This window comes from Folsomia candida, unplaced genomic scaffold (assembly GCF_002217175.1).
Source record: "Folsomia candida strain VU population unplaced genomic scaffold, ASM221717v1 Fcan01_Sc003, whole genome shotgun sequence".
NCBI classification, from domain to species: Eukaryota; Metazoa; Arthropoda; class Collembola; order Entomobryomorpha; family Isotomidae; genus Folsomia; species Folsomia candida.
The window spans coordinates 10,369,123-10,391,366 of NW_019091195.1; the positions used below are offsets into that span (position 1 = coordinate 10,369,123).

At 37.3% G+C, this 22,244-nt stretch overlaps 2 protein-coding genes across 6 annotated transcripts in view; one reads left to right on the plus strand and one right to left on the minus strand.

The window, feature by feature from the left end:
• Window positions 1–1,943: 1,943 nt before the first annotated feature.
• LOC110846328 (sterol O-acyltransferase 2) lies at window positions 1,944–8,407 on the plus strand. Of its 3 annotated transcripts, none has more exons than XM_022093040.2 (11): window positions 1,944–2,591; window positions 3,724–3,782; window positions 3,850–3,989; window positions 4,311–4,481; window positions 4,930–5,078; window positions 5,566–5,705; window positions 6,371–6,780; window positions 6,874–7,153; window positions 7,298–7,384; window positions 7,525–7,815; window positions 7,916–8,407. In XM_022093040.2, the coding sequence occupies exons 1-11, from the start codon at window positions 2,498–2,500 to the stop codon at window positions 7,985–7,987; spliced, it is 1,893 nt and encodes a 630-aa protein (XP_021948732.1). In that variant the 5' UTR covers window positions 1,944–2,497; the 3' UTR covers window positions 7,988–8,407. The 3 variants fall into 3 exon arrangements, with proteins under 3 accessions (XP_021948732.1, XP_035704929.1, XP_035704930.1); XM_035849036.1 differs by having other exon boundaries at window positions 1,946–2,591; window positions 3,735–3,782; XM_035849037.1 differs by lacking the exons at window positions 3,724–3,782; window positions 3,850–3,989 and having other exon boundaries at window positions 1,954–2,591.
• LOC110847315 (high affinity cGMP-specific 3',5'-cyclic phosphodiesterase 9A-like) overlaps window positions 8,408–22,244 on the minus strand; it is a 40,502-nt gene continuing 26,665 nt past the window's right edge. For all 3 annotated transcript variants that reach the window (XM_035849035.1, XM_035849034.1, XM_022094243.2), the window contains exons 4-19: window positions 16,145–16,193; window positions 15,758–15,882; window positions 15,599–15,683; window positions 15,489–15,539; window positions 14,310–14,484; window positions 14,174–14,209; window positions 14,073–14,099; window positions 13,772–13,857; window positions 13,617–13,653; window positions 13,015–13,198; window positions 12,675–12,754; window positions 12,542–12,594; window positions 12,425–12,461; window positions 12,291–12,328; window positions 12,000–12,123; window positions 8,408–11,739 (exon numbers count right to left, since the gene is read on the minus strand). In XM_035849035.1, the coding sequence (XP_035704928.1) occupies window positions 10,336–11,739; window positions 12,000–12,123; window positions 12,291–12,328; window positions 12,425–12,461; window positions 12,542–12,594; window positions 12,675–12,754; window positions 13,015–13,198; window positions 13,617–13,653; window positions 13,772–13,857; window positions 14,073–14,099; window positions 14,174–14,209; window positions 14,310–14,484; window positions 15,489–15,539; window positions 15,599–15,683; window positions 15,758–15,882; window positions 16,145–16,193 (2,591 nt within the window). In that variant the 3' untranslated portion in view covers window positions 8,408–10,335. The remainder of the gene's footprint in view (window positions 11,740–11,999; window positions 12,124–12,290; window positions 12,329–12,424; window positions 12,462–12,541; window positions 12,595–12,674; window positions 12,755–13,014; window positions 13,199–13,616; window positions 13,654–13,771; window positions 13,858–14,072; window positions 14,100–14,173; window positions 14,210–14,309; window positions 14,485–15,488; window positions 15,540–15,598; window positions 15,684–15,757; window positions 15,883–16,144; window positions 16,194–22,244) is intronic.

Sequence of the window (22,244 nt, forward strand, 5' to 3'; positions counted from 1 at the left end):
AAATTTACCAAGGTCCAAACACATCATCGGCTCAACTTTGTTGACAGCATTTCATTCAACATTTCTTTCGGTTATCTCAGGAAACACTTTCCAAAAAGGTTGAAATTTTGACATACCATTTTAAAATGGATAGATTCTGAATTTTTCATAACGTGGAAAAAGGAAATACTTTATCCAAGCACCTTTACTATATCCAAATTTCCCCCCTCAAATCTTTGGTAAACTTGGGTAGCATATTCAGTGGGATTTTATATACGTTCTGTGGTCGGATTTGAACATTTTTCGAAGGTACGATGAATTATTAACACGGAAGTCATGTGTTGGTGAATGTTTGCACATATCAGAGCGACAAGATTTCCCACTAGACCAGCCGTGTCAACCGTCCTGAGTGTTTGTGCTCCAGTAAGTCGTATTTCTTGACAACGTCCATTTTTAAGCCCCAAGTAGACGCTAATTCAGTACGAAAGGCGAAAGCCGAAAGCAGTCTTTGATGAGATCAAATGAGATATTATACAGTTGTTGAGATAGCTTCGAATCCCCAGATCATAATGCAATGCTATCGACAGGTTGAGTTGAGATTATGTGGTGCTGTTTATGTACTGAACTTGACGAACCACGGATCACGAGTTTTCATACTTGTGTTCCATATACCTATACACATGAGATTATTGGTGGGGTCTACTGACTCACTGGGTGTTTTTACCGACCTCGACAGGATTGAGACGACAATCCATTTCCTTCTCAAATGGTTGAGGAGTTGAGGCTGAGAATGACGACGAGAGGGACACTCCCATCCAACATCCGATTTTCTCCACTGACAACGGTATCCCTTGGAGGATTTCGTACATTCTCTCAATCGATCCTTCTTCCATCCAACCAAACCAGAACTTCAAGCTGCTTGGCCTTCTTCCGGAGCTCAAAGTCTGGTCCAGTTAAAATTCACCGAAAATTTAGCTCCCTGTGTTTGTTTTATGTTTCATGTCCGCTGCTGAATCTCAACTCAAAAAGCCCCCACGAGATTGAGAGAGTGAGACTTGGAAGCCGACCGGATCAGATTTCTTTCCAGCGATAACTCAAAAATAATGGCCAAGCTTCTTCAAATCCCTCCAAATGCACCATTTCAGCTCCTTGGCATAAAAACAAGGTCTAAACAATTGGACTGCAAGCAAGTAAACAAGGGTCTCTAAAAGACGGTTCCATCAATATCTTTTGCCTTGATGGTCACATGAACAAAATACCAGCATGAAATTATATAAATTCATGTAAACAAGTTATTCATTATTTAATGATAAATACAACCACATTACGCAGTAACATATGATCCCATTCATTCCTAGGTCATGCACATATACAGAAAAACTGTTGTGCGCAATTATAAATTCCATTTGTATAACTATGCAAGTATTTCATTTATAATTTATTCATGTATCTTAATGCGTCTTTTAAATATTTGATGTGAAATTTTCTATTTGCTAACTTACTGCATCATATTGAAATAATAATAATTATGTAGTTATATAATGACATTGTGCAGCACAACAAGTGACAACAACCTCGAATGCATAACCATTTAAACCACTAAACTTTTGTAATCGTATTAACGAACTATCATATGTATGAAAAGTTCAACATGGCCTGATTTGTATGAATACAATTATCCTAGAGGAAGAGACATATGAAATGGAAATGCACTAGACTATGTATGACTATTTACTATTTGTACATATTTGCATATTACTTATGCATGCACATCTACATAATTTGTCACGGAGAGTTTTTTCAGCTTTCAGTGTTTTATCATTGCTCATCAAGTCTGTGGACATGCATTAGCAACTAAAATCTTGTAACATTCAAATATTTGAACAAGTTAATAACCACGAGTACGTACGTATATGAAACGTATCATGTGCTGGATAACACCAAACCAGGCTTTCATTCATGTGACTTGTATGGTCTTCTAAATACGAGCCGCTTTTTCAGCCAATGTGCTTATATGTAGGTATGTACTTCTTTATTCATATTTGATATCAGTTTGAGTTTGGAGATTAGTCCTCATCAACCAAGAGTGCAGTGGCAGTGAAAAACCAGTAAAATTATCAATCCGTTACTTTATTGTGTAGGTTTCATACGTTCAAACCATTTCTCACTTTTCTTGAATTTGAAGCACAGCATAATTTGCAGTTGATGTTGAGTGATACGATAGGGACGATCAGGGTTGAGTAATAAAGCAGAAATTTGTGCCATTTATACCAAATTCTATCATTTTATGAATTAACTTGTGAGTGTTAAAACATCTCGACATGTATGTGATCGTCGTGTGACAAGTGACTCATTCTTTTTAGTCTGTTTGCATGTAGTTAAGACGGTTTTATAACATAGTCTACGATCCGTTTGGATTTTGCACGTATGTGTAGTCTCAACCCACTGTAAAGTTTATCAAGACAGGTACCTGTCGAAATTTACATTCGATAAGGAAAAGTTATCTTATCTAAGAGTAATGCAAAAAATCGGTGAGGATGAAAAGTGTCCCACGTGTGACAGGAATTACTCAAGTGCAACTCAAGTGGATACGGATTTGAAGGAAAATCATGGTATGACGGATTTTACTAAACAATGTAAAATTTAGTATCTGCAATTTAAATGAGCTGTTGTAACTTTGAACTGGCATAAATTTTTTGAACATGTAAGCCTTTATTTAGCCTGCCAAATTTTCTGAGAAATAAGCAGTAAACCGATAATGCTAACAAGACAAATATATAGTATACATATTCGATATTTTGACATCACAATAAGATGTATAAGTATTTTATTTATTTATTTATTTATTAATCAAGTATATAAGGAATGATCAACAAATTATATAGCTTAACAAGTAGCGGTTAATCATGTGTTTGATAAACGTAGTCGTGTCATGATTCATGCAGTCGGTTATGTCAGCATAAACACGTGTATGTTTTCAACTGCAGGATAACTCGGCTGGCTAAGCAAACGGTATATTGGTATTTAAGGTCACTATAACATGACAATTCAATGAACCAGATTTTAGTAGTTTGCATGCACTGAACTTGAATTTGTTCAAATTATAAACAGTTTTTCCTGGCAAAATTCCACTTAAACGACCCAAGTTTTCCTTGCAGTGAACACATTTCACTATTGAATGACTAACGCACCGTACAGGTGACGTATACAATTGATGTACATATTTAAGTAATATGAAATATTGTAAAATGTAATTACGCGAAATTATGTCAGAAGTATTCGGCTACAATTTGGTAGTTTGCTCAATTTCGAACAAAAAATTCGAACGAAATGCAACCTTCATGAAAATGTTTCTCGAAGTACTAAGGATAAGTTCTAACAATGGAGGCGCAAACCATGTTCAGCCCAGATTATTTTTTGACCATGTTAGTTTGCAAGAGCAAGCCTTCAGAAACAACATTTGGCTCGGCACTTGCGCAGATGCGCAAAATTCAGCACGTTATGGGCGCCACAAGTTCGCAAAAACGCATGATTTCTCATGCACGGTAGAGCGCGAGCCGAAAAATCATGCGTTTTTGCGAACTTGTGGCGCCCATAACGTGCTGAATTTTGCGCATCTGCGCAAGTGGTGAACCAAATGTTGTTTCTAGAGACTTGCTCTTCCAAACTAACATGGTCAAAAAATAATCCCGGATGAACATGGTTTGCGCCTCCATTGTAAGTATGCAATATTATACTCTGTAGATTCATTTCAGTCAAGTCAAAGAACAATGGTGTTGGACGACGTTCGGAGCAACACCAAGGTAAACTAATATTTATTGGTAAAAGAAGTACATTAACTTAATAGCAAACATTTTCTTGGGACTACAGAAATTAAAATCTGACTTTCTTGGTCAAATGGAGCATCGCCTGAGTGCCATGATTGACGATGTAATGGACAATCTCCATAAAACAGAATACCCTGAACGGGTGCTCATGATGTCTGATCCCTCCATGATGAGAGACAAAAGGTGTTTGTACAAATATATTTATGTGCTATGGTGGGGACTGCATAATGTAGACATTGTGAATTATTGGAATGATAGGCATTAAGAGTGACAACAAACATATTGCTTTTCAAGAGACTACAGTGAAAGTGAAATATATGTAATTCATGAAGGATCTGGATTAGCGAAGAAACAAAGCAGCTTTGTCTTATTGATATCGTTCTGTGTGATTATTCCCTTTCGAAACTATTACCTTGCGAAATTTTGTGAATGCGATGAATTGTTTAGAAAAGTAAATCACAATAATTTACCGCATTTTAACCAAGTTTTGTATTATTTATTAAGGAAAGCAACTGTTCCTGGGAAGTTACCAGAAAAGGAATTTCGATCCCGTCCGTCCTTACTAACGGAAATGCTCGAAGTTCCACATATAAGGACAATTCATCACATCTTCATTGCCGTTCTGTGCCTCGTGATGCTCCACACAATTTTAACAGACATTATAGAAACTAACACGTAAGTCTTCACTCCTTTAATTTCTATCAGATTTGTTGGAATATTTTGATGGAATTATGTGGTGCAGATTCATATATATTTATTTTATGTATAACATAACTGGATTGCCAAATTAGTATTTGATCAACATCAGAAGACGAACTTGAGAAAATTGTAGCTAATTCCGAAATGACTTATTGATGAGTAATATCTTCTCGAGTGACAGCCTGAGATTGAGATATTACAGAAACATCCTCCAGAAAAATCGCCAATGTATTCTAAATCTCCCTTAAAGAAAAAGTTTCTCATACTGGTCGGCCGGTTGAGTAGTTGTGGTATTACTCGGATGTATGTGCGTAAATGTGTATGTGGTTGGTCGATCCGATTCCTGTCAAAACCGTGAAAGGTGGTGAATAGAAAGCAGTAAATCATGGGCATTGAGTAATGTTGGTCTTTGAATGGTTGGCAGCATCGATTTAGGGATCCAGAGATTGATGGACGCGTTCTATAAGCCACTAACCACGTTACGTATTTTAATAAGTATCGAATTCTTCGCCTTGTTCCTGCTCTTCCCCTCCTTCTACTTGTGGTCCACCCACAGGCTCAACTATAACCAAGGTAAAAAAACACCATTTCATTTCATTGTTGAAGCAAATAAAGTTTTCAAAACCAAGTTTAGAGAGCAGCCAACAGAAGCAATTTGAAATTGTACACATTCTCGAAAAAGAAAGAATTTGTTTAATGAAAAAAGTTTAAACTTGTTCATCCCACCATGAAATTTTCACCGAAATGCTCACTCAAAAACTAATTACTCACTTTACTACTTTCACTCTCATCTCCCACTTTCTCCCTCTGAGTTTCCACTTGGAGCAGTATTTTAGGCTGTGGCTGCGGTTAGACTCGTCGTACACATGTACATACTACATATATTCAGAATCTTGCGAACGAGCTCTCCACATCCCTGTGCACATATTTAAAAGACTTGTAGATACCCCGCATCCAGAGAAAGTTTATTAAAACTTTGCTCTGCTGTCTAAATAATTCAAGTTTATTGAATTAAAACTGCTAACAAGACTTGTAATGAGGTAATAACTCGTTTCTGCAGAGACACGGAGAATGATTGATTATGGAGCTGTTGGTTTATTCGCTACCTTTTTGGTCTCCTTTATGTACTTCCCTGCCCGAGCATTGCTTCAAGATCGACTTATTGGTCCTGCTTCAAGCTGCCTGGTGGCAATGGAACAAGTATGTAAAAAAGATCCATATTTGCTTTTGATCCGTTTACAGGAATTCTACCTTTTCTTCTGATAAAAGAGGGGCGGTAGGAGCAGAAGCTGGTTGTTCACGAAAGAGCACTTAGATACGTACAGAGAGTGACTAAAGTCAAGTTTTCTCACAATCTGACATCTCCGACATTCCTTACTGCTTCAAAATCGAGAAGGGAAGGGTATGAGATGAGATAGAATGAAAAAGTATGCTTCGACTGAATGAAAGTCGCAAGTGTCTGTCAAGAAGGCATTTCTTGGCCTGCTCCCAAAAAATGTGCTACGATGAGTCTCACACAACGAGAAAGTTATGTTATATATTTCGAGTAACGTAACATCAAGGATAATATTTAATAATCGCATTCTTTCAATTATTTTTAATAACTTGTGTGAGACACATCGATGGAGTTTAGAGATTTTTATAGATTCAATACCAACAGAAGGGATATAAATACAAAACTACTTACATTTACTAGAAATTAGACTAGAGTGAGAATAATTTTCAATAAATAGTACATATCACACGCACGCATGTTTCCGTGAAGGATGATTTAAAAACGAGAAGCTTCTCTCGCCCATGTGTGCAAACAATGAAAATACCAAGCAGAAGCAGCAGTTACATGTAATTTTTCATTTTGACGACAGTGCCGCCTGTTAATGAAAATGTGGGCTTTTGTTCGACACAACGTGCCCAAAGCATTAATGTTCGACCATAAAAAAGAAGTCACGATTCGCGGAATTGCGGAGGAAGGGAAAGTGGGCGAGGAGAAAGATGATAGCAGTCCGTCGTCCGGCCTGCTAAGGAAACGCGTAAAGACGGACGAGACGAGCAGAACCCGTAGTGGTCTGGATGCTGAAGGGACAACTTCACCACTAAATGAAAACCTCCATCTCAGTGGACCTGCCCTTAATGGACCATCAAGAAAAGTGATGGGGAAACAAGCGTTGGATTCTTGGATTTCCTGGGATGACAAAAAGAGTCCTTGTCCCTCTTTCAGCAGGTATCTCTATTTTTACCTTGCGCCCACGCTAATATACAAGGATCAATATCCAAGGCAAGTTAATAATTATAATGCATATGCACTCACCTACGTCTTATTCATATTTCATGTTGTGTACTAAATCCTATGGGTTTTGTTTCTTAACAGAAGCAGTACAATCCGTTGGAATGTAGTTTGTTGGAATTTCGCTCAAGTGTTTGGTTGCATTTTTTATGCGAATATGGTGGTCGGAAAAGCATGTGCCCTTTATTTTAGTAAATTCGGATTGCCTGGGCATCCCATGACACCGTCCATGTTATGCAACGCAATATTCTCATTAATGTTGCCCGGAATCCTGGGCTTAGTTTTTGGATTTTATTTACTCCTCCACTCATGGCATAATGCTTTCGCTGAAATGCTAAGGTTTGGCGACAGACTTTTTTATAAGGTGAGCATGTATTACTCTTAAATGAATTGTATAAAACTGAACTCAAGACTAGCAACAGAGGAGAAGTAGCAGAGAAAAAATTAGCGTCCTTGGGGTGCCACCTTTCGCCGGTGAAAGTTAACACTTTGCTTTCTCTCTTCGTAGGACTGGTGGAACCGTTCATCGTTTTCTGATTATTATAAAACATGGAACCTGATCGTTCATGATTGGCTCTACACATATGTTTTCAAGGTAATTCTATGCAATTAATCTCGCAACAATGAGTTGTTAATATGCAGACAAATGTGCACATGCATGAGGAACAAATAACTATTTGAAACAATGTTATCTAGATGGGGATGTAGCTTTACATTTTGAATCTGATTTTCTAGGATGCATGGGAAAGTGGTCTCGGACGTAGATACAAAGTATTGCCAACAACTCTGGTGTTTCTCGTGTCTTCGGTTTTTCATGAATATATTTTAGCGTTTTCGTTAAACTTTTTCCTCCCTGTTTTATTCATCCTTTTCGGTGGTTTTGGATTTGCGTTATATTTCAAGAATATTGAGGGATCTGCAGGCAACGTATTCATGTGGGTAGGACTAACGGCTGGGACAGGAATTATAGTCTCCACCTACAGCATGGAATACTTTGCACGAATTAATTGTCCAACGGAAAATGAGGTATGAAAGTCTAATTCTAATTTTCATTTTCACACTACATAAGTGTTCCTAGAACGAAATATATAGAGTCAAATAACTGAGTTATTTTATTGTGATCAAGGGTTCAGTTCTAGATTTCTTTATCCCGAGAACACTCTCGTGTGGAGCATTTCAGTGGTCGCAAGCCACATGACCTCTGCTGATTGATTGATATCTAACTTCAAAGGATCGGCGGATCACACACTCTTTCTCTTGGCATATGTACAATCACTTGCTAAGCGAATTTCCCTTTAATAGAGCTCAAATTATACTAAAGTTCCTGTTAATTCTCGAAAGCCAGAGTGATAACGAAGCTCAATTTTATTAATAAGTCAACAAAATTGTCATTGTTGGCGTTCCAGCTTTGATGTATTTTGATTATTCTAATTGCAATGTCAAATTGAGTTATGCAATACTTTCAGCTTACCTAGTATTTTCTCCGTCCTATGATATTCATGTACGTTCGTTTTTGTATTTATTTACAGGTACATATGTATGCAATGTTGTGTGAAAAAAACAAAGAATTTTATACACTGTCAAATTTTAGAATAAAAACAAATCCGAAAAAAGTGAGTATTTTCGACACAATTTTATTGAAAGGAGCTAAACTTAATAGCTCCAGCAGCTCTACACACATTTCACTTACATAGTTTTATAACCACCATTAACGTACAATTCCAACACCAATTTATAATTTCTGTGTTGTCAATGTACACGGTACACGGTAAAATTCATTCCAATTTAAGTCTTGATGATTAGGGTTTTATTTTGAATTTGGTCACAGATCAAGGACATTTTTACCGTCTTGTCAAAATGACAGAGGACTGAACAGCAGTACAACAATAACAAGGTGATATGACGTGATTGTCATGCATTAATTGTAGAATTATATTTATAATAAGTTGACAAGGATTGGATCACACGAATAAATGTTCCATCATGACGAATATTACACATTTACATGCATACATATATATTTGTGTTCATTAGTATTTATTACTGTTTTTAAACATTTATGTACCTAGCTAAAATTTTGTTAATGATTTTGTATCTGCATGTGTGATAATTAGTCTGTTGTTAAAAAGTATCCGTGATATGCACACACTTCTCTGACAAGTGAGTTAGTTGTACTACTTTTACAAGTATTACAAAAGTACATGTTTTACTTACAGTAAAAACTAATTTAACAATCTCGACACGACCCAATGACCATTTTTACCCTTTTGATAAAAACATGTTCCTGGTTGTGAATTTTATTAAAATTTGTTGTTTTTCGTTTAGTATTCTATTTGTTAGACTTTTGACATCTACTAAAATAAATATGTTTAAATAAATATGTTTGTTTGGTATGTGTATCAAAGATGATAACAAAAGTCTCAACAGCCAGCGATGAGGATTTGAACATCAATGACAAGAATAAATATTAGACGCATACAAAATATTATTGGGAAGGTTCCTTGCCCATTTATACGAGTTTTCATGCATTCCCAAATTAGAGTCGCACCAGTCGACTAATTTTGATTCATGAAAAACAACGAAACAAATTCATAAAATAAATATCTTTCTTTGTAGCTGTGTGTTGTGACTTTGAGAGGGACAATTATTTCCAAATTTCCGTCTTGTCCTCCACTTCATCGAAACGAACCATTTCGCATCTGATGTGAACATTATCCTTAAAATTGTTACAAATTAAGACAAATCACGTTTAGTATAACACAGTGCACACTGCCATATGTACATGTGTGAATGAATTCTAAAGAATGAATGGTCCTGTGCAGAACGAAGTACTCCTGGACAGCCAGATCTGAAATGACTACAAGGTTGACATAAATAAAGGTATTTTGCCTATAAAGTTATACACGAGGTAAATCATGACAGTATTGTATCTCGTCGCTTACTTTAATTTAAACCATCTACGTAATTACGTAGTGCGAGATAATAAGTAAGCTAAACTTAATAATTACTTGCAGAGTACATACGCTTAATTACTACGACATTTAATAATCTACATTGCAGATGGGAGTTCAACCATTTACGCAAAAAATTAAAATCTGCCAAATAAAACTGGATTCATGGACTTAATTATCTTATGTACACCCACTGCTACTATAATTTCATACATCCTACATTTAAATATAATGAACAAGGGATAAAAGCCATCAACAAATGAACACTTATAATGATGATGATAACCAACCAACCATTAATTGGTTATTTTGAGTATATTGATTTTTTTGTATTACCAGTTTTTACGAACAACACAGCTAGTCATTATTATGCACAATAATGAGTATAGATAGTGGAGACAGTAAATTCAGTTAAAATTCCGCATGAAGAAGCCTGGATTTACTGATAATGACAGACTTTGTCGTGTGGAAAGATACGTCTAGCCACACGACAAATTATACGAGAATGATTAATTACACAGGCCCTGATACTTAAGCAGAGACAATAAATTGAGTAAATTTCATCTAAAAATCAGTATAGCAGATAACAACTTTTTCAGCTCTGATTATTATCCGGTTTCCTTGAGGAAGATCTTGACATGAAGCCCATGCGAGTTTTCCGTTGAACAAAGGAAGAAAATCGCGGTAGCATCAGTCTTCTCGCAGGGGAACGCTTGACCTCGTCCTTGGACAAAATGCTGTCCAAACTCCCACTGCAGGGTTTCCAATACGCCTTGTTCTCACTGCCGCTAGCCACGGAGAGAGCAGGTGAGTAATCGGGAGAGGCCACCTGACTGTCGTCTCTTTCCCCCTCGCTTTGGACCACTTCCGGGTGATGGAGTCGCCTGACAAAGTTCGAGGGAGACTGACTGCTTTCAGGATCACTGTTGGACCCGCGATGCTTTCCATGGCGTCGTGATCCCACTGCCTTGCTGTCGGATGAACAAGCATCGATACCCAAAGTTTCTTGCCGCTTTGCTCGCTCCTTTTTCGCCGGACTTCGAAAGTAATGAAACCCCTTCGACTGAGCTTTGTAGGAGGAGGAGGACGGGCTCTCGCCCCCACTGCCGGCCGCACTCCCACCGCTCGCCGACTCAACGGAAATGCTGAGTCGTTCGGTAAACAACTTTAGTCGTTTAAAGAAGGAGTCCTTTGCAGCCTTGGATTTGGTAGATGATGGGACCTCGGAAGTGCTGCTGCCCTCTTTGGCAGGTGACCCAAACCCTGAAACTGCAACTTTGGGAATAATGTCCACCTTGGGAACTTCTGAAGCAATTGAAGTGTCGTATGAAATCCTGTCATCCTTTGCAGCCTGATTGGAATGAATAGACGATTCACTCTTATTCTCCCTGCTGCCTTTCCTACTCGTGGAAAAGTCGAACGATGGCTCCGTTGCTATTTTAAATTTCAACGCTTTTTCACTGACAGCGACTTCTGTGATTGCCTCCTCGTCTTGGTCACTCTCATCTCCTCCTTCTCGCTCCGTATCTGAATCTAGGGATGGGAAAGATTGAAAGTTGGACGAGGCTGACCTCTGCGCTTGGCCGGACTTGAGACTCGTGCTACTTCCGGACGCTTTGAGCATCAACAGCTGAGAAGCGCGACGGTAGGACATGGGATTGGAGTGACGGCTCTGCATGGGAGCTGGGGGAGGGGAGATTGGCGGAAGCTCGTCTGTGCCACCCACGAGGAGATCGGTGCTAACCGCTGTAATACTGAGAGCCCTGTCCTTGTTTTTTGAAGTGGATCCCGACTCGGATGGAACTTTATCACAAACATTGGCTAAAGCGTGAGATGAGGTGCTAGTCGAGGTGGTAGCAGGGATTCCTCCCCCAGAGGTAGTGGCATGGAATACGCTGGCCTGGTCTGTTGTACTCTTGCGATGTCGAGCTTGCTGGGAGGCTTCATTCAGGCGGCGGTAGTAATCTAGCGCATCCTTCACCGGCTGAATGATTATTGGCTGAAATATTAATAGAAATAGAAATAATTAAATTAGACAACAAGAGACAAATATCTACTTTGTATGGACAAGTAAGACTCCAATACTGGTGGTGAAAGTGATATAATATAATATTATTAGTCATTGTGCATGAAAAATTTGCATAATTTGTAGAAATATTTGGATACTTTCTCGTCACTTAAAGTGATTAGAAAGTAACCATGATAGGGGGAATTAGACAAAAGGAAGAACGACCAGAACCAAAAACGGTTGTTTCTTACCTCCAACTCTGGATATAGTGACGCCAAAGCCTCGAACAAGGGTAGGAGTACCAGCGAAATGAAGGAGCATTGAGATGAAGGTTTCGTCACCTTCTCACGATCCATAAAAGGTGTCACAGGAAGGCTATCAAAATATCGCACGTTCATTACATCCATTAAGACTAATCCTGATTTAAGGAAGTTAATCCTTCAAATATTTATGATAATTATATATTGGCGGATCAATAAAAATGATAAACTGGTAAGATTCTAAAACACTATGATTATGATGATATACAATAATAATCTTACCCCTCCAACTTCTCTGTATCGCTTTGTTGAAAAAATTCCTAAAATTGAAAGTATTTCTCCATGAAACATCCAGATTCCAAATTCAAATAGGCAAGAAAATTCTAAACAAGCTAAAGTGCGTAAAAAGTTCTTACGGCAAAAAGACAATCAAGCCAAGGTTCCGCGATGTCCCTGCATATGTTTTTGCAAATACATATGTGTATGAGCGTAATTAAATTGCTGCCAACTGTTGAATGTTCATATGTACTTACATTGGACGAGCTTCATTAGAAATGTCAGCAACCTTAATGAGGACCATCGTCAACTATAACAAGAGCAATTCGGCTTATACGCATTATGTGGTGATGATTCGTCTCACATATGTAATGTCGTGCATATTCTTACCAAATTTACATGAGTTTTATTGTTCCTGTCAAAATATGGAACAATTTCTCTAAACTGGTTGACAATTTCGTTATGTCGGGCTGAAAGTAAATAAATTTAATTAAGGGGCATTGTGAAGCATCAAGACAACAAATTAATCAACGAGATAACAAAATTTATGAACATATCAATAGTTCTGAAAAAGGAGATCTGTTGTATATTCAAAATGTGTTTAAATTCCTAACTGGTCATTCTCTTGCAATTAGTAATGCTCACTCTAATGATTTAAACCTGAATGATGTATTTCGTCTGAATTAATACTTGCCATAACTTATTAATTAACCGAACCGTATTGTCTTACCCATGTCGGTCGCAAGTATGCATCGAATCATTCCTTCTCGAATTCTTTTGTAAGACTCGGGAGGAAGATTTCGGAAAATGTTGCAATTCGGGTCTTCAAAAAGACGAAAGGCAATAGAACAATGGTGGTTCTCAAGTGGAGAGATATCATTGTACCTCAATGCCAATTCTGTCTGCGCGTTGATCTGTAAACATTTACGTCCAATTAGGAGTGCATACAATTCCACCCGAGATGTCAAATTAGCCATAAACACTACCTACATAGGTATTTACTACCAGAGAAAGTGTGGCTAATTACACACCGTATACTTAGTTAAGAGCAAGTCAGGCGTACATTTAAATCTGGGTGGTGATTAATATTTCCACAGAATACTTTATCATGATATGTTCATTAGTCATAATTATTATCTATTTTTGGCACAGGGTCACCCATAGATTCAAGTAAAAGCTGGCATTTTTAGATTATAGATTAATACGCTGGGGTACAATTTAAATTCATGTTTATACAAAAAATGTATATTTCTTGTAGATGTTTCACAAATTATCAAGCTAATGACTTCTACTGAAAATGAGTTAACAATGATATGGGTAATAATGTCTTACTTGATAAATGTTGTTATATCCGGGATGGTCCAAGTCACTGAAATGATTATAAGATTTGATTATAAGGACCTAATAATTTTTAAAGAAAAAAATAAGAGAAAATTTTCTAAGTAACATTTTATTTATAAAATTATTAAAGATGAAATTATAATTACTGGCATATGCAGGATGTGATGAGAATTAGCGTCTCCAAGTCTCCAATTTTTTCTGGCAGATTTACATAGCAAGCCATACCGAACATCTATAAATTTAAATAGAAATAAATACATGCCATTTATTGAGTTTGGAATTTATTCAAGCTGGTGATATTTAATTGTATGATTTTAATACAATATTTGTGAATCTGAATAAAATTCAATTTACTCTAACTTTATTCTTAAGATTGCTGTTTCATAATGCATAAATTGTATAGATTCCATAATGGAATTGAATTGGAATTGAATGAATATTTCTTACCATTTGGGTCACCATGAAGCAATGTCTCTGCATTTTTGTACAAATTTGAGTGTAAAACATTAAATTAAAATGCCACATATTGTGTAACTTTAAGTGCTTACAAAGTTGTGGAAGGGAACATCATTGTAATGGTGGTACTACACAGGGGATAACATTTTTAGAAATTATTATGCAAATATACACCACCGTAAACACGTATGCTCAGAACATTTTTGAACGTTCCTCTGTTGGTCTTACCACATGCACAAGGAAATTTCTTAGAATACTAATCTCAATATCGAATTTTTTCGGAAGCTCTAGATCCAAATACATTTGTTGCAACAGCACCAACATCTCCTCGTCATCCCACTGCCAATTATCAAAGGTCGGCTCTCTCAGCAATTGGCAGGTCTCTTTTGTCAACACCACGTCACTGGAAGATACGAATACGAACGGTGTTAAAATGTAATCGTCAATTGTATGAATTACTAAATGCAATAGTGGAACACTAAATGACTAGTATTTTCTTAGTCGCAAAATTAGTCATATATTTAACTACATTGTTAGGAGAGGATGCAAAAACATAGAGAAAACTTTATCATCCAAGCCCTTGATCTTAAGGGTAACTTGGAAGAGGCGTCAGCGTCTATGTGAAGAAAAGACGACGCCGAATCAACCACCTGCACCCTTATCAGCACTGGAAGTATAATTTAAAAACTTCAAACCTAATTCATGGATTCATCTCCTTCATTAGTGCTATGCTCAGTAATAAAAATAAATAATAATCAATCGGTTTATTCATCTGCGAAATAGCCGCAGCTCTCATCGTTACATGTCTACAATGATAAGTAATATTGTAAGTTGATTGTTTTATTGTCGTGCTCTTTTGTAGAGAATCTTGTTCGACACTAATGAGTTTGTGCTTTCATTTTACTTTCGGCCAGAAAACTCGAAAAATTATTTGAGTTTTCAATGGAAAGAAAACTCCACAAATCTCAACATTATCAATTATAGTCACCAACTCATTTCGCCGCATGAATAGAACTGTGCAAGAGAGTTACTCGTTCGTGAAAATAGTTAAAAACATGGGATTAAAATTGGGCACAAAGCTAGCTTTTTCATTTGAGCAGAATTCTCATCTCCCTGCTCGGTGACGAAGAAGCTGCAAAACTTGCATGCTCTTTGCTCTGAGAATGTGAAAAAATATTTAATGAGGTTCGAGGGTGAAAGCGACATGAAGCACGCTTCTCAACGAGATCGGTCATGCTTAATAAAATGGACGACATTTCTTTTCATACATGCAACCAAAATTTTCTAGTTTGTAATTCAACTAAATATGTGTTCACATATGTCAGGTCCTGATTTACCAAAATCTTAAAAAATCATGAAGCTAGTTATAACTTCATCTGCCTCTTTCACATAGAAATAGATACTCACCTAAGTTTAAGAAATTTGTCACAAATCACTTGTTTCTCTGCCTTGCTTTTCCTGAAAGTGTTCAAAACGTTAAATAATCATTGGACTAAGGACGCGTGGCTAATTTTTACCTGTGATAGCCGTGGCCACCAAAGGAACGAACCGGAGTCTCTGAAGGAGGGGGCAGAGCTGGAGGGTGCAGAGCTTTGTAGAAACCTAGATACGTATGTATCACATGTTATTCTGGATAATGTTAAACCTGAAGTTTTCGAGTGTCTACTTTTACTTACCCAACCAACTCAAATGTTCATAATTTTGAATCAAGTGGCGCAATTGGTTCACTTCATCCTTTAAGCCATGAATGCTCTCAAGTGGAGAGGTTTGCTGTTTGAAAATTCTTTCTAATGTCGATACCCTGCAAAGAAAATTAAGAACAGTTTACTACCAGGTCTGGGTAAAACTTGTTGGGGAAAGAAGTAGCTTTTGGGAATTGAATAATCAGATTATTTCGTAGGCAAGGCATGTGTCTAACCTCCAAAACGTATCTAAATAGTAAATAGTATGTACATATACAGTATATAATACGTAGTAGTTAGATCTTTTTTTAGGAAACATGAACCTCTCTCAGCGAACCATTAACATAGACAACATTGTACAATCTAAAGTTTTTTGCTTACCTTGCTTCAAAAGAGAGTAAGTCGATTCCAACCTGTTCCATTAGGATTGCTAAATTCAATACAAGATTATTGTTTGGTTAGTGGTTTCAAGATTATAATGGACTTTCTTTCATGAGATGTACTCAAGATCACTTAATTTTACAATTTCAGTGGCATATCTACTTCAAATATTGTCTCTTCTGACTTCCCGTCCAAAAAAACCTTCATAACGCATTGTGGGATACATTGCATCGTGACCAGCGTTCATAGAAAGGGTTAATTATAAGGGTTGTGAATTTTCCTCCAGGTTTCTCTAGGTTTCAGTGGGAAAATACCCAACAGTGTCGTCGCTCTATTTGTCGTAGGAGGAGTGGTAAGTTAAAAGACATTTTTTCATGGGATTGGATAACCCAGGACTGGAGGGTGGATTCTGTTCGTTCAGCATGTGTGCAGACAGAGAGATGAAAGTATCGCCTGGAGCAGTCTCCAGCCGACCAAATCCAAACCTCAGAAGAGAATCGGAAATTCTATTCAATTTTCACAGACGCGACTTGTGTCTTGTCCTACAAGAAGATAAGCCCTTTTCCAAAACAGTAAACCGATCGACAATTTCCCACAGAAAAGCTTTGCATGATTTCAATTTATCAGAGTTGGGTGGATCCTTATTGATCCTTTCTGTTGAACCTCTGATACATCATCGTCCCTACTCAGTGCCCACATAGATATCTGAATATACATGCGTGCATACATAACTCGTGGAAATCCTGGTAATTTGTCCTGCCCGACTTGTCTCCAAGTACATACTTCGTCTACTACTTACGAAGAATCTGAACGGCCAGGCGAGATAAGTTGGTTAATTCTTGACGTGGTTAACTCTGACCTTGGTTAGACTTGTAAAAAGCTCATCAAAAGAAGATTGGATTGCTGATTACCAATTCTAATCAAATCAACAATCATAAAAAGTCTGTCTGAGATATTTTTTACTTGGATACAAGTAATAGTTTCATGAAGTGGCATAAGGGCAAAGAGAAAGTGGGATGACGTCAAAGAAAAATCAAATTACATCTTAATAATTATCCGACTGAAAGTAAGTAACATTTTGTTTTCTCTGAAATTGTTATTACATTTCGTGCACGATTATTAAAAAATATATGTGAGCCACTGTATGGTTTGACAACTTCAAAAGGAGGAAAATTTGCAAATGTGTACTATACATAATATGTGCCAGCCTACAACTCTACAAGTTGTCATCTCTCGATCCACCTGCGTCAGTCCGTGAGATTTGCCGTCTCGTAAGCAACGACCCAAGTAGAAGAGACATGTTATAACAATGTGATTTCAACACTCCGATTGTTGGATTGAAGTGAGTGTCGTTAGAAAGTGAAAAAATCTATAGTTGTAACGTTAGGGACATGTGAATTTACTCAACGATAATCACATGTGAGCTGCTTAGTTAAAATCACGTTGAACTGACATCAAAGAGAATTTTTCATTTCCATTCAACGTTAGTGCAACGTACTTGGCGTCCAGTTCGGTTACACAAATATAATGTGTGTAGAAAGTTGTCACGATGTGCAATGCACATTGTGTCAACGCACTATGGCGGAAAGTTTTACCGCCTTCCTGGCTCTTTCATAATCAATCTTGTTCATTTAGTGAACTCTGACGTTGCAATTTTCCTCTTGTCCACAATGAATTTTCTAGTTGTGGAATTTCCTGACGATAAACCAAAAACGGTGGATGTCATTCCCCAAAACTGGCTTATCTCTACTTCGCAATGTTACTGGCCGAGTCGCTGTCAATCATCAAATTTGACTAAATTGCGACGAGCACAAGGACAACCTGATCCGAGCTTGGGAAAGTGCAAGTGCAGAATTTTGGGATCGCTCGGTAAGTTTACATTTTTCTAATTTGGAGATCAATTTTACATACTCCTTTAAATTAAATTTTAAAAAATATATTTTAGACACATTTGAAGCTGCTCAACAAGCAGCCGCACTAGCCGAAAATACATCGGACTTGGAGATAAACTCGTTAACCAAACGAACAATATCAAGGAGACGAGAATCCAGCCCTGATTCATCAGATAACGATCAGCCGCCGGTTAAAGGAAAGAGGATTAGTTCTTCGTCTGCCGTCACCTCAGTTCCTAGCAGCTTATTTCGATTAGGTAAGTAAACATTATTTGTTTTTAAAATAAATTAATATGAAGTATTGTTAATATGTAACCATAGCTTGATACTTATTATGCTAGGTACAAGCTTATCTGTGGGTGCGCAGCCTGGTCAAGACACTGTCGTCCCAACTGGGAGTAATGAAAGTAAATTCCTAATATGCAATTAGTGATGGCATTCTGTGTATAATTCACCAAGTATAATTCTTATTAATTTGATTTAGGTCAATCAACCTTGGCAAATACCACAACAAATCATGACACGCCTCATCTTATTTACTTAAATGCCCTCTCCTCAGACGACGGGCAGCTGAATTTAAGTGTTGCTGAACCAGCGTAAATTTCTACGTCGACGGTGACCCTCTCACAAATTTTACTAATTTGCAGAGCAGTTCACAGCCGACTCAAACGACACCGACGCATTCCACTTCTCATCCGCAAGGTGATATATTTGTAGAATACAATTAGATATCTCATAAATAAATACAAATTCTTAGGTGTAATAATTTTAATCAGGTTTCCAACGAGTGGTGCTTAAGGAGTTGTCAGCTATCAAAACTTCCCAAAAATCGATTTTGAACAAATTAGAAGTTATTCTCCAAACTCTTAGCAGGGCCGGCCAAGGAGTTGAATTGAGAACGGATGAAGAAGCAGCCGATGATTTCTCCACATTACCGTCGTTTCCGCTGGAAAGTGAGAATTCTCTTGAGCAACTGGACATTCAATTGGCGGCAGAGGACGAGCGAAAACTATTTGTAAAGCTACACCACCATTCATTCAAAACATTCTATTAAGTTCGCTTAATAATTTTATTTGAATTCAATTAAAGGTGCGTTATCTCGTCGGTATAAGGGGCAAATCGCTGGATGAAACTGTGAAGACGATTTTGAAGAGAATTATCAGTGAGGATCTTGCTATAAAATTGAGCTATATATACTGGTCACGGAAAGAACAAAAAGCCATTCAATATATATACACAAATTGTTAAATGCATCACAGGTTCGTAAATTGCTTGTAAAATTCTACTCGTTAAACTATCTAACGGAAAATATAATCCATTTCTTATGTATGAAGGTGCAACCGAAAAGAATAAGCGGATCCCTGTCGAAGCTGAAAAGACTGATGTGGCGATACGGGAAATAATTACGAACTTCTTCCGTTACTCCAGGCCAAAGAAAGTGTCTCAGGAATCAACTATTTAAGTTACCATTTGTACTATTCAACACATGCAAAATGTCCTCAAATAGAAACACACGTAGAATTAGTCAAGGAAATTTTGAAACTCTGTTGTGCGAGGTAGAAGCGTTAGACGAAAAAATTGTTAGTGAGGTAGAGGAATCGGGCAATTTATTAGGCGATAGTTCTACTAATGCGAGAACTGATAATGAGTATGAAAATAGTCCACAGGGGGACACTCGTCAGGTTCGAAATTTGTCCCATAACTCGAAACGGGTTGCTAAATCTGAGCTATATCATAAATCCGTATTATTGCCATTGCCCGATTCCTCTGATGAGTACTTATGTTTACCATTTTGTTGTCTTAAACGTATTTAAACCAATTGTTATTTGTATGAATTTACGATTTAGACAGACAAATTAGCGGCATAATTTTATATAATTTCATTATGTTCTTGTAATTATCTGTTTACTAATGAATAATTAGTTTATGTATATGCTATTGTAATATGTTTCACACTTAACTGATCAAATTAATAAATTTGTGCATAAACTAAATGAAATCTAGCAACATGTATTTCACATTATTGGCATGTGCAAGACGTGTGATATTTGGCAATACAAACGTTACATAAACGTGATATGCACGCCAAAATCACATTTGAGCAACGTCATGTTTTTAACATTATGTCAACTTGCAAAAAGCGGCCGTCATTCACTGTGATCCAACATGTGATATATCACATTGTCACAATGTGTTTCTTCTACTTGGGGAGTGGCTGAGAGGGGAAAGTGGAAGGATTCGAAAGTTATTGGAGGCGAAATGAATAAGAGTGGCAATAAAGTAAACTGAGACACTTTTGAAGCTTAATTTTTGTTTTGAAGTGGCTTCTTCATCCTCCGGGAGTCGGTGATATTTGATGCTTCTGTTGGTGGTTTAATTTCGTATTGCAAAGCCTTTCCCAGAAATGTTTCTCTTTCTCACAGACGAGGAAAGTCAAGTTGCTGCTGCTTCTTTGAGAGACTTATTTCGTAGGAGGCAGCGCATCAAAACTGGTCAAGAGTCAACTGTGCTACGCAACCAACAACAAACTCTTAAAGCTTCAGGCACCACCGCCGCGTCGAGGGAGAGAAGCCTGTTGCTTTCTCCGGCTTTCTCCTCAACTTCCTTTCAACTCTTACCAGCTAAACACAATAACGGAAAAGTGGAGCGTTTGGGGACTCAAGTATGCTCCATCCAGCCGTCGTGTACAACTTTATTTCAAGTTTTATTAAAAACCTTGCGACCTACATTCGCTGACCCAGTTATTAAATATTACAAATTGCAGCTTTGAGCAATCATCCAAAGTAGGTAATAAGTTTACAGTTCCAATTTCAATTTGTACATGTTGACTCTTAAATTCGTTCCTGAAATTCCAAGATTTACACAACCATCTTTAGCTGTAATTTCTCAAGGAGCCAAACTCTCGTCGGCACCTGGATAAGATTAACTAGTTAGATTCGACCTGTTCAATCAAATGAACCTTTTAGCTCGTTTGCTTAAGACGAAATCACAACTCATGCTACTCTGATTATCTTTCGCTAAGGTCAATATAATCAGCGCATTATTTATTTTCCGAGTTAAATTTGTCCATGAAATTAGATTTAATATTTACGCGAGGCACGTTGAGATGCAGAGTCGTATTTTGAATATTTTGTAACTAAATCAAAATTAGATTAGTGTCGTTACATGTGATGCTCTCCGGTACATATGTCATTGATGTTTGCAGAAAAGTTTATTATCTTCTACTATAAGCCCAACATTGGGCTATATCCAAAAAAATGTTGGTGTAGTGTAGTGTGGCACTCCTTCGATTTTGTTTCTAAAAATTCCAACAAAACTACAAGTTGAGCTTGGGAATAAAACAAAATAAAGAATGACAAGATACTTCCTTTTGTAGTATTCTCCGCGCTAATATTGCGCATATATTTCTGAAGGCAATACTAGATATGTAATATCCACGTATAGGAGATATATTTAGAGTCAGATAGTATGAACACCTTCCAAGATACGCAAAATGCGCACTTCGATCTCCAAGTCATTCATCTTGGGTTGTCACACAAAGATGAAAGAAAAACGAGTTTTCAATTCTGTTTCTTTTTGTGACAAACGCAGGTAAACTAATAATGCTGTCTTTTCTGAGAAGTGACAAATCAAAGTAATTGTAGCTATCACAGTAAAATAAGTATAAATGCGCAAACTATTCCATGCTTACCAGTGAATACCATCGTACGTACGTAGAGTGCTCTCCACTTTGCTGTATTAATGATAACAATAAAACGGAATTCCCGTTATCGGATAAGAAATGTGTCCGTGCTGCTGAGAAAATGAACTTCCAGACAGTAAAGAATAAGGCCAATCAACCAAGTCGAGATGTGTAAACATTTATTGGCTGTCAGGTCGATCTCTCCTTTTTTTCGAACTACACCCCCTTCGCTGTGCTCAGCCCCATAAACAAACTAATGATCGTTTCCTCCTCCTAATGCGTCTTTTATTTACAAATAGTGGCAGATGCAAGTGGAAATAAAACAAGGAAGCTGATATGCAATGTTTCTTGTTTTGCATCCGGCGTCGTCACATTTCATCAAGAGAGAAAGTTCTCAATGTATCTGAAATTGACATCCATCCAACATGTGTCAACATTTATACGTTCTTGTAGTTGTGTATGTATGTATGTACGTATTTATATATGCATTACTGCATTTGTGGAGCATAACAGTTGATAAACCAAT